At 25.5% G+C, this 13685-nt stretch overlaps 1 protein-coding gene across 5 annotated transcripts in view; it reads right to left on the minus strand.

Moving 5' to 3' along the window:
* Positions 1-13685, minus strand: part of LOC149061405 (uncharacterized) — a 25876-nt gene continuing 12191 nt past the window's right edge. For all 5 annotated transcript variants that reach the window (XR_016189819.1, XR_016189820.1, XR_016189818.1 and 2 more), the window contains 2 exons: positions 1159-1255; positions 1-933 (listed from right to left, as the gene is read on the minus strand). Coding sequence is in view for 1 of the 5 variants with exons in the window: in XM_089217629.1 (XP_089073755.1) it covers positions 1223-1255 (33 nt within the window). In the remaining 4 variants the exon portion in view is untranslated. The remainder of the gene's footprint in view (positions 934-1158; positions 1256-13685) is intronic.

Consider the following 13685-nt stretch of genomic DNA (forward strand, 5'->3'; position numbering starts at 1 on the left):
TAATATCTGACGAAATGGAATTTTGATACATTAAAGATGTATTATACTACATAACTTCAATTTTAATCTTACCATTATATTAGGTATAATATAAATTTTATATTTTTATGGAATTAAGATAAAACGAGTAATTTAGATGTTTATCGATTTTCAATCCGCGTTATTGAAAAATGCAAACCAGTTATTGGCTGCTACCTATTTACACATATCATTTATGGGTAGTATTACAATTCACAGAGCAAATGACCAAGGCCGACAACGAAAACGTGTTCGTCGAACATTTACATCAGCTTCGTTACTTCGTTTTGCATTCGAGTACAAATCAAATATTGAATATTTCCATAATCCAAAAGTGATGATCGGTGCAACCGACAAATAATTTACCCATTGTCATGCGCTCCAATTCAATCATGAGTCAGCTGAAATATGTGCGCATTAAAAAAAGTACAACTACCAGAAATAGAGATACCACCAGAACCATTGAATAACCTATATATATATAGATATATATATAAATAATGGTTTATTTTAAAAATGCTTAAAAATGTTACATCATTAAAAATATACTCTAAAATATCGAATAATTTAGTGCCTATATTATTATAACTGTTAATAACATCGAATTCACATATAAAACTTTTACATTAAAATTTCAAAACAATAATTTAATTATTAACAGTTCGTAATTAAAAATACAAATTTAAAAATAGTTAAAGGTTTTTAATCCTTTTTAGTTTTGCTTTGTGTTGAAGTTGTATTTCCATTTTTGTCAGTTTCGTCCTTTTTACTTTTTGAATCGAGATCTCTCTGCTTTTCCCATTGTGCGACAAACCTATTCATCCGCCTCTGCATTAAAGAATTTTCGGGCCAAGGAAGTTTCATGTGTGTATTATTCTCCGACGACGACTGTTGATTTTTATCTGCCATTGATACCTACAAGTAAAACACGAATAATATTTATTATATATCCATTTATTTTGATATGAGCAAATTGTATGGAATTAACAAATGTATGAATCAATAATTATTCATTATTCATTATTTACTAGGTAATCACAGTAACTACAGTATAAAAAATAAATCCTTCGAAAGCAATAATTCCGAAAAAAATGTATTTAAATTATATATTGCTTAATTAAGTAAATACTTGAAACTAACTTTCTAAATTAGTCGGTATTAAAAATTGATTTGACTTCGAGTTTCCTGGTTGACTCCTGCGGTCTTATAGATTTAGTCGATTGATGTATCTATCTATCTACAACAGAAAATTAAAATATTTAAAAATAAAATAATTTTAAATCAATCATAGGATTTATCAGAACGTCTTGTGACATTATCATCGAATTACAATTGAAACACAGTTTAATATTTAGATTTAAGATGCTAATTTATAATTGTTTATAAGCATTAATGATTATATTTTGGATATGATAAACAAATTATTATGTAGTATCTAAATGTAAATTAATGATTTTGTGTAAAAGATTAACTAAAATGTCAATTCAATTATAAAGTAGTGGGTGTGCCGTTTTCACAATAGGATTGATGTAATATCATAAACAATTTTTTTGGAGAATTCGATACATGTCAAATAATTTATTAAGTTTTTTTAAAATTTATTTAGCATGATAAGTATATAATTTTAAAATTTAATGGACATCAGTAAAATCCATTTAGGTATTCATATTGATTATAAAAAAGATTACGGATGTGAGGTTAAAGTTTGTCCTACTCAGATAGGTACTCGATTTGAAAAATCAACTTTGTCGAATTGCCCCGAAATCCCCTAATATATTCAAAAACATTACTTTGTACTCCTGATTTTATGCAACAAATTGTTATAGCAGTAAGCCATGTCCTAAATAAATATTAGAAAACGAATCAACTTCCAGTTCCCTAGCCTTAATAATACATAACATTGAATAGGTATTAAGTATCAAATATCATTCTTATTATTCATGAATTGTTAACAAAGAATTGAAAAAAGCAACGTGATGTCATTAGACTGGGCTTGACGAAGTTACCTATCTAACGCAGTTACTCACGTCATACTATAAAACGGATTTATGACTATAGTGTGCTAGTACATATTATTATGTATCATTAAAATAGTAATAACCGATTTTCAATCCACGACATTAAGGAATATAAATCAGAATACCACCAGAACAATTGAGCGACCTTTCAATAGTTTATTACATCATCGTTCAAAATATGTATTAAAATATCGAATAATTTAGTACCTATAATATAACTGTTAAAAACATCGAATTTAAATATAACGCTTATGCATTAAAATCTCAAAACAATAATGTAATTATTAACAGTTAGTAATAAAAATAGTTGAAGCATCGCTGTATTTAATCTTTTTTAGTTTTGTTTTGTGGTATTTCCATTTTTACCAGCTCCGTATTTTTAAGTTTTTACGTCGTGATCTCTGTTTTTTCCCATTTTGAGACAAGCCTATTCATCCACTCTGTATTAATGTATTTTTGAGCCATGAAAATTTCATGTGTGGCTGATTCTCCGACGACGACTGTTGAATTTTATCTGCCATTAATACCTACAAGTAAAACGTGAGTAATACTATTTTGTATCAATTTATTATGACACGATCAAATTTTATAGAAATAACAAATGACTGAATTAATAACTAATCATAATTCAACATTATTGCTAATGACAACGACGATAAGTACAAATACATTTCAGTTTATTATTTGATTAATTTATATAATTACTGGTCTCCAAACTATAGTTATACTATTCATATAAAATATTTTAAAAATTTTCAGTTTTATAAAATTCGAAAGAATATCACAATGTACACGTAAATATACATATTATTAGACAAGTTTATAACTAAAAACAGGTTTTTATAAAATAATATAAAATATAAAAATTATAATAATATACAAAATAAGTTATACTAAAATCTCTAATCAAAATATGCAACACGACAAATGAAAACTTGTACATAATTTTAGAAAGTCGAAAAAACAAAAGAAAAGCTGTTTTATCATACACAGAACCGCATAGACTTTTAAAGATTTCCTTTAGGCATGTCCCTAATTCAATCATCTTTCTAAATTAGAACAAAACTAAAAATGTAATGGAATATTTTGATGAAATACATGAGTACTGTAAGCTCTGTTCGAGGCTTGATGCTTATGAGTGTCGTCTAATCTAGAACTAAAGAATTCAAAATGTTATGTAATTTAGCATGACAAACCACCCCAGCTAAGTACAACAAAAAGAACTAGAAAGCGTATCCGTTAGACTGAAAAATTACTTGACATAAAGACCAAATTATTTCAACAATGGTAATGAACATTTAAATAGGAAAAAACTACCTTGCTCATTAAAATGCCATTTAAAATATAAAGATAAAATTAATGAAGAAATTCATGTTAATATTTTTGAGTCTTACTGGAATCTTTGGGATCATAATAGATAATGGTATATTATTGGACATGTCGAAATGATTCCAAATAAACAAGTAACAACGAAAAAAATATAATTTGAATGTAAATGGAATTGAAATTCTTTATGTCAAACTATGTTCCTCAATACATTGTCAATTTCTAAAAAAATTGTTCATACAGTTTCTATGAAACTTGAAAATTCTGTGACAATTTTACCTGATAGCTGAAGAAGACAAAAAAAATTTCATAAGAGTTAAAAAATAATGACCGAAAATATAATATAAACAATTATCTAGGAGTAAAATGATATTAAAATGGGGGAAATACTAAAAAAAATACCTAGAAAGTAACTTGGCTATATCAAAGATGCATACCTAAGTTATTTCAAGAATGGATTAAAAATTCTATTAAGTATTAAAATAAATAGAACATGGCATTATAATACCTATACAAAATACAGGTATGATGTTTAATGAGTATAATGATAGTTTTCTCATACCAAGGAAAAATGCATGAGATGTTTGTAAGTACAAGATGATCGGTATTGAAATCAAGAGAAAGAAAAATATTTGTTTAGTGAACATATTCAAAATATAACTTTTGCTAGAGAAAAAAAAGAATTTTGACGGGAATTTGTTTTCTCCGTTTTACAAACGTACAACATAGAACATTTTAAGTTCACAATACAACTACACTTAAATCTAATTTTTGAAGTTATAGACTCTATAACTTCAAAAATTAGAGTAACCTCTCATTCTATTATACCAACTGATATTTAAAATTTTAAAATGATTAAATTAAGATCTTTTTTTCATTCTTGATTTGAAAAAATTAGTATTTAATATTAAACAGAATATAGATGTGCACAAAGCAAAATTGAAAAAATCTTATCTTTCACTAATTTTTTATGCGTGTCTATTTAGTAAAGTGCGATTTCTATGCTTCAAGAATTTTAATTCAGGATAAACAGATAAAATTCAGTAGAAATGAAAAAAATTAGTCGAGTTAGGTAGTTAGTTATTTGAGCCAGCTGATCATTCAAAAAAATTTCTGAAAAAATAAAATATAGCATTAGGAAATACAAAAAAACAAAAAAAAAATTGTTCAAATAAAAATGTTGAGAAATGCATATTACTTTAGAGGGATCTAATCTAATTCATGTTTCCAGTTAACGCATATTCAAAGGCCACAATCTTATAATAAATGATTTTGTTATTAAATTTCAATGTCACTCTTCATCCTTGTAATATTGTGGATTATGGATATTAATGAAAATAAATTCTAACCAATTAGATACTGTAAAATCGGCAGAATTCAGATAGCTTTTTTAATTAGCAGCGTTAACTTAGTGTATTTTAATGGGCGAGTTTGTTTTTGATCAAAAATGTACCCTATCCTTTTTGGCCGAGTCACTTTTCGACCAAATTTAAAATATGTCGATTCAAAGCAAAAATGTACATAATAAATTTAAAATAATAAAATAATGATATACAATTTTTGTCAATAATTATTAAGTATAGGTAATACAAATATAAAAACCATGTTAATATGTAGGTATTTTTACATTTTAAATAATTTTCCACAATATAATACAAATTATATAATATTAATTATTATTACAAATATTTTCTATAAGGTATTTTAAAACAATTATATACCTATTAGTTTGAATTTTTTTTTATAATATACCTACCTACAAATTGTAACGTGAACAAGAAATAATATTAATATATCGATATTCCTATATTTTAAATAATTATCTAAATTTTATTTTAAATTGTTTTTTGTTTTAGACGAAAAGAGAATCAACCTATTTTAAATTTCGTCGAAAAGCGAAATGGTCGAAAAGGAAAGGTACGATTTTAGTCGAAAAATGAATCATCGACCTATTTTAAAATTGGTTGAAAAGTGAATCGGCCGAAAAGGTTTTTTTGGTTGAAAACGGTTATATCCATTTTAATACGGGGATTTATTGATTCCGCCGAAATTACCTGCTTAGGAAAAAGGTTTATATTGATTGCGCCGGCTATTAATTCCGCCGACTACTGTTTATAAAATCTACAAATTGATTCCGCCGAACACTGTTAATAGTTTAAATGATTTAATTTAGGCAGGACAGGCAGGTACATGTTATTTTAGAATCATAACGTTTAGTTATAAAATGTGTTAAATAATTTTAGACAAAAAATTTACCAATTTATAATATCTATCCAGCTTTAAAACTGTATTAGTTATTAAATTGACATTTTAGTTTATCTGATATGAAAAATGATTAAAATTACATTAATACATAAGATATTATTAGTTACTACAGTTTACTACATTTACTTACTAAACAAAAACCTATTGTTTTAATTTGAGCTAAGTAAATTCAAGAAGTTTAGCAACATTTTAATTTTTCATTACTTTATATAATAGTTATTGCATGCCGTTAGTATTTTTTTTATTGAAAACAGAATTGAATTTTTCGTGTTTTTTGCCGTTAAAAAATTAATACACAAAATTAAATTGAATGGATAATATGTTCTTAACCCCGAAATTAAGTACTCAACTTTTGAAAAATCTACACATATGGGTACGAAAAATGTTTGGCCAGATATCACAAAAGGTTGTCGGTTTCATTCACGGACTATGATTAACAGGACTGGAAACGAACAATAGTGCACAGTATAATGATATGATCCACATTTGTTACGGATGGTCAACGAGCGATTGTAGCGCCATCTCCTAGTTAATTGTGAACAAACCTAATATTAAATTAAATTAAAAATATTAATTAGAATATTAAATTAATTAACTAACTAGTAGTTGTTTACATTGAAAAATACTATTTCCCTGGCTATTTGATTATTGTTTACACAACTGAATTGTTTAAAAATTACGGACTAAAAAGTCTGTTCTAAAAATATAATCTTTGTCTATGGTGCTAAAAATAAACAAAAGATGAATAGCTATTTTTTTATAATATGTATACAATTACCATATATCCGTATTCATTGGAAAATTTTACGTGTAATATTAATTATCAATCACGGTGATCGTATAAAAAACTGTAATGAGGTGGATGTTTTTATATTTTTTAAAATGGTTTATAAGTGCTCAGTATTAAATTGTAAGAGTCATGATAAAACGTTCAGAAAGTATACTCTATTTTCTGTACCTGCTGACCCCATATTAAATAAATTATGGAATAATGTAGTTTCTGAAAATAATAATAAAGCTACTGTTGTGAAAAAAATATGTGAATTGCATTTTACAAATGATGATTTGGTTCGATCTTATGTAAATTGGCCAGATGATGTTTCTGATCCACTGGAAGTGAGTACCTATTTAAAATATTTATTATACCTACTTCCCGAAAAAATTTTTGCAGTGTATCATATTATTTTAAAATTATTCATTAGATACTATTATAGTTGATAACTCTTTACTACCTTATATTTAATTTTTTTCTTAGAGGAGTATTCCTAAGTTACAAAAGGGTGCTGTGCCATCATTATTTGGTAATACTGTTAACAAAAGCTTTAATGACTGCTCAGAAATCACACCAATACTTGCAAGGTCACAATTCTGCACAGAGGTATGAAAACCATATCATTTTTTCATTACATAAATATTATAAAGAAAAAACATGTTTTTAAAATGTTTTATTGAGTAGGTAACGTTAATATTTAAATTTTATTTTTGATCAATATTGGTTGAATGTTTTAAACTGTATATTAAAAGTATCATACAAATGTATTGGACTAATGATTGATGGATAAATGGGACACTGGACAGTCTTGTATATTATATATTATATATTATATATAAATATTGCATTTATTTTATTAATATGTTACAGTATCCATTATGTCGTAAAACACTTGATTGGACTTGTAGTACACCAATAATCGACTCATCTAGTATAAATTCAAATTGTAATTCTCTGGAGATACAAGTGCCTCTTTCTGATTATAATAATTCTTTCCATAGCAATTTTCAAACCTTAAATAATTCAGACAATCATCAGGTAAATACATCTATTTCTGTTTTATATTTCATTCCAATAAATTTAATGTTAGGTATGTATTTTTTTTAAATCAAGGAATTTCAGTTTATTACATTTTTCAAACAATTAAAATCTGTTAATCTTCCGACTGGATGGAGTTGCATTCAAAATGAAACTACATTAGTCTTTTTTTCAATGCAAATTCAAAATGATGATATCCCTAAAGCTACTGTTGAAAAACAAATAGTTATCCTACATAATTTTCAAGTTTCATGTTATGCTTTTAATGTCAAATTGAAACCCTCAAATTTTAACTTGAATAGTTTTGAAATTGGACCTAATAACATTGAAGAAGTTGTTAATTTATTAATGTTACTTGATAAAAAAAGTATCTGTATTGGTGGCCCGAAAGCAGTTAATTTTTCAGGTAAGTATTTAGTAATTTATTTTATATAATTTCACCAAAATTATTACCAAGTATTACCTTATTTTTATTTTTAGGTATTTCAGTCAAGAGTGCAAAACTAAATCATGGCACATGGCATCATTATAATTGTACAATTGTTATGGATTCACTTGGTGTTAATAGGTGCAAAGAATGTGAAAAACTATTTGCCATATTTAGAGTATATAAATCTAGATATACAAGTGGCAATGTGAAAAATGCACCCGCTTAATGACAAAAGGAAAGTATATGTTTTTAGTGATGCACCACATTTAATTAAAACAGTAAGGAATCGCTTACATAATAATAAGTATTTAAAGGTGTGATTAAAAATAACTATAATTTTTATCAAATAATTAAAATCTGTTTTTATTTTTTATTGGAAATATAATAGGTATCTGATACTAAAAAATGTATAAGTTGGTTTCATTTTGTAGAAATGCGTAAAATAGATACAATTAATGACACTCATGGCCAGATTAATTTAAGAGTTTGTCCAAAAATTACTATGAGACATTTAAATCTGGATACTTTATCCAAAATGAGTGTAAAATTAGCCACTCAAGTAATTGAAATATTAAAAATATTGTTTGTAATTTGTGTTTAATTGATATTAATATGTTTTAGGTTCTGAGTAATTCAATGGCTAATGCTTTGGAATTTTATAGAAACCAAAAGTGTATAGGCCTTCAAGGAAGTGAAGAAACTCAAGACATTGTGAAAAGATTTAATGCATTAAATCGAAGGCACAAAAATGAAGGAATTAAGTTAAATAGTACTGATTTCAAGGTAAATATACTTTATAATACACAATAAGAAATTTTAGTTTTAATTTAAAATTTTTTTTAGTTTCGCAATTAATTATTAACTTTGTTAAAAAAGGTTTTGGAAAGCACAATCAATTGGCTAAATATTTGGGAACAAAATAATAAAGATGGTAAAATATCTGATGATGAATTTCTAACTCGGCCAACTGCTGAAGGCCTAAGAGTTACATTGCAATCAACTATAGATTTGTCTAAATATTTATTGAGTGAATGTGGGTACCATTATGTCCTCAGTAATAAATTTAACCAAGATCAGATTGAGGTGAAATTAATATTAAATTATTATTTTAACAGTTATTGAAATGTAATAAATATTATATTATTCATTGTATTATCGTAAAAAAAGAAACTACGAACTGTATAGTTTAGTCCTGGATACTAATAACATTTTTTCAGTTGTTTTTTGGCACAATACGTCAAGCAACTGGGCCAAACGATCACCCTTCAACTCCCACGTTTCTTCAAGTATATAAGATGTTGTCTCTGTACTCTGTTTTAAAACCTCCTAAAACTGGTAACTGCAAAATCTTGGATTCATCTTCTCCTAAAATATCTATTACAGATGTTAAGCAAATATTTAGTGATACTGGTAAATAACATCTCATAAAGTTAAAATAATATAAGCTATTGATAAATCTAATTTGAATGGTTTAAAAGTAAATTAAAATTAAATTTTTTATATTTATATTTTAAATATTTAATTTTGTATTTTTTTTTTAATTTTCAGTGTGTAACAGTAATGATACAGCTGTTACTGCAAGAAGTAGTATAGTTTCAAATTTCAAATTAAAACTTGATACATTGATAAAAGAAGGTAACTGGGAACCAGAATCTGTATTTGAAGACTACAATTATTTCCAGGCATCTACTATAAATTGTGTTATTTATTATGTTTGTGGATATATGTGTAGAAAAATAGTTCAATCTACAAAATGTAATGTTTGTTTGGAAATTTTGAAAGGTTCTACTGAACCATATAATATACCAGAAGCAACCTTGACATTATTAAAGTCAAATGGAAAACTAATTTATCCTAATTTTCATGTTTTCAATTTGGTTTTAGTTTTAGAAAAAGGCTTCACTATATACTGTACAGAAATCGATGTATTTCAATCAACTCTAAATTATATTTTAGAGAACTATACAATAACATTTCCATGTGATATTCATTCTTCAGAAATTGTAAAAACGATAAGTGTTTATTATGTAAGAATGCGAATGCGGCAATATTGTGCAATGCAAAATCGTCAACAAAAGAAAACATTTGTAAAAAAAAAAAAATTAAGTAAATTAACTACATCATAAAATTGTTAAATAATTACTATATTATACAAATTATAGTTTTAAAATTATATTTTTTGTTTTTGTTCATTGTTAATTTTTGTACTTTATATTTCAAAATATTTAATATAGAAATTAGTTTATTCATTTAACACAATGAATATAAAATATTCACTATTACTATGAAAAGTTTATAACAATAATTAATAAGCTTTAATTAGTTGAAAAATAACTAAATATCTAGATTTATATTATACATATTTTATAAGAAAAAAGTGCAATTATAATTATGACCAGTTTTTGAATAAAATTATATATTTAATAGTTTTAATAAATTATTTTATTTATTTAATATTTTAATGGTACAAAATACTTATATATTTTGTATTTGTCTTTTTTCATCAGCTTCATATACTGCAGTATTCGGTGACTTACTCAATTTTATAATATATGACTAATAGATAGCGCTATAATCGCTCATTAACTTTCCGTAACAGACCTTGTTCAAATGATAAGGGTTCGTTTCCAGTCCTGTTAATCATAGTCCATGGTTTCATCTGGGACAGACATAGAGACGAAAAGTACAGAATCTTGGTTTAAGTATCACTGTTATTAATGATTTGTGTAAATTTACACAAAATGTGTGGCAACACACATTAATAACACCATGTGTTTAAATTTACAATCATTTTTAAGTTAAAATTTATTAACCTATTAGGTATTAATTATTGTGATGATGTATTAGAAACAGAACCGTTTTTAAAGAATATATTTAAATTACCTATGCTGAATGAACATGATATTGAAATAAGTTTTACTGAGGATTTTATGTCTATCAAGCCTGATGATAAAAAATTAAATACATTTATGGATTAACTCGTAGAAAACTATATTGATCCACAGTCAAACTTTCCTCCTCCCACATGAGCAGAAATAAGCAGTAGCAGTGAACGAACAACAAATGCATGTGAAAGCTTCCATTCTAACTTTAATTCATGTTTTATACACTTTATCCGGACATATATTCCTTCTTAGAAATATTAATAAATAAATACTTATTATTGAGACAACGAAACTATAATTGCTTCACAAGGATTAACCAATTTTCTTAATAGTAATCACACGTATTTTTTACTTAAAGTATTTAGTAAAATATTTAGTTTCACAGACGTTTTATTTAATGTGTTACAAACCAAACATTTAGATATTTTATATTGCATTAAAACAAATAGAAAAGACTTAAGACCAACTGAACAATTATAGAATAAACTTCTTTAAAACATAATGGGAAATCGTTTTAACAAATTGAGATCATTACGAGTTATCGCGAAGGCGTATAACATTAGATTAATGAACCGAAAAAATTTTATAAAATATTAAACAATGAAATATTTGACTATATATCACTCTATTATTTTTAAAATAACGGAGATTAACATAATTTGTTGAGAGTAAAAATTTTAAGATACGCACTTGTAAGGTGGAGATAACAAATTTCTGTATCTTGTCCTCTTAAAATCAATTTTAAAAAAGCGGGAAAGTGGGTATCGCTCTGCTGTACATTAGAGGGTGGAGTGGACATCTGACTAGGGTAGATTAAATTTGAATGCAATGATAAGTATCATTGTATACGAAAAACGATTCTAAACGGAGACAATTTATCTGTCTAGGATATATTACAAATTATTAACAATTTTCAAATCTTAGATTTAAAAAGAACATTTTTTATGAATTTCTGGCTTAAAATAATATGCGAATTTTCGTGATTTTTACGTATGTTGTCAAAATTCAAACTTTGAAAGCTTATAAAAAAAAATCGTGCCTATGTATTTTTAATATTTTTCAACTGCTATTGTTACAATGTGTTAGGAGCCTTGGATTTAATTTTAAAATCTTAGATCTAAAAAGAAAAACTTTTATGAACTTCTATCATAGATAATTTGAACATTGCCGTAATTTTAGATTCTGAACGAAGTGATGAATGTATTGATTTTACAATGATGTGTGTTTTTTTTTTTTGTGTCTGTGTACAGCATAACTAGTCGAAATAATGCTTCGATTTCAAACTTTGGGGGTGGTTTCCGATGTAAAGTGAAGATCCTTGGTGCATTATAGAGGTCAAAAGTAAACATTTTCCAACATTTTTCAAAAAAATCGAGAAAAACCAAAAAAATTGACAGAAAAACGGGAATTTTTACGCAAAATCAGTTTTCGAGATTTTTTTATATGGTTGTAATTCAAAAACTAATCACTGTAAATACTTGACATTTTCACCAAATGTTTATGGTAGTGCTATCTATATAGTATATACAGTTTTATTTTCAAAAATGTTTGATTTTTTTTTAATTATTTATAGACCACTGAAATTTTCGACTTTTTTGAGAACTTTTTTTTAAGTGTCGGTAAAAAAATGTTGAACGACCAAAAAAACTTGAAAATTTAATACAAGGTTCCTTATGAGTTGTTCTTATTGTAGTTAAAAAAAAATTAAAAATCGTAAGTCACGATTTTTTTTAATAAGCGTTTATAGTTCAAAATTTTACGAAATCTGTCGAAAACGCGAAAATTTGCAATTAATTTTGAAGTTGAAAATCATAAAATTTTTTGCGTTTATAACTAAGAATTGAAAATACAACACTAAGTTTTCCATAAGTTTTACTTCAAGTAGCTATAGAGAAAACTCGAAGCGTCATTATAGGAAAAATTTTAAGTGCGTTTGAATTTTAAATTTTACGAAATAGCGTAACGATAACAATTTATCCTGAAACGATTTTAAATATTTGTTATTATTCAAAAAATATGAGTCCTAGATACTTGAAAATTTTACCAGTTATTAGGATTGGTATTTTCTTTACATGATTTAATTTTCAAAAATGTTTGACTTTTTTGAGATATTTATAGACGACTGAAATTTTCAATTTGTCTGAAAATTTTTTTTGGAAGTGTCGATAAAAATTTTTTGGCCCTATCAAAATACTTGAAAATTTAATACAAAGTTCCTCATAAAATATTCTGATAGTGATTAAAAAATTATAAGAACACATAGGCACGATTTTTTTTTATTAGCATTTGAAGTTCAAATATTGACTTAATACGTAAAAATTACGGGAATTTTCAAATTATCTTAGATCGAAATTCATAAAAGTTTTTCTTTTTAATTTTAAGATTTGAGAATTTAATACAAGGCTCATAATATATTTTTACAATAGCAGTTGAAAAATAAAATAAATGTATAGCCACAATTTTTTTTTACATGTATTCAAATTTTAATTTTGACAACATACGTAAAAATCACAAAAATTCATAAATTATTTTATCCTAGAAATTCATAAAAAATTTTCCTTTTACACCTAAGATTTGAAAATTTAATTCAAGGATCCTAAAATAGTTTTACAATAGCATTTGAAAAATAAAAGAAATATATAGTCACACATTTTTTTTATAAGCATTTACAGTTCAAATTTTGACTAAATACATAAAAATTACGGCAATGTTCAAATTATCTTAGATCGAAATTCATAAAAGTTTTTCTTTTTATACCTTAAGATTTGAAAATTTAATACAAGGCTCCTAAAAAAGTTTTGCAATAGCAGTTGAAAAATAAAAGAAATGTATAGTCACATTTTCTTTTTACAAGCATTTAAATTTTAATTTTGACAACATACGTAAAAATCACGAAAATTCGCAAATTATTATAAGCTAGAAATTCATAAAAA

Source organism: Diuraphis noxia, unplaced genomic scaffold (genome assembly GCF_037042655.1).
Source record: "Diuraphis noxia isolate RWA-SAM2 unplaced genomic scaffold, SU_Dnox_SAM2 contig0001, whole genome shotgun sequence".
Classification (NCBI taxonomy): Eukaryota; Metazoa; Arthropoda; class Insecta; order Hemiptera; family Aphididae; genus Diuraphis; species Diuraphis noxia.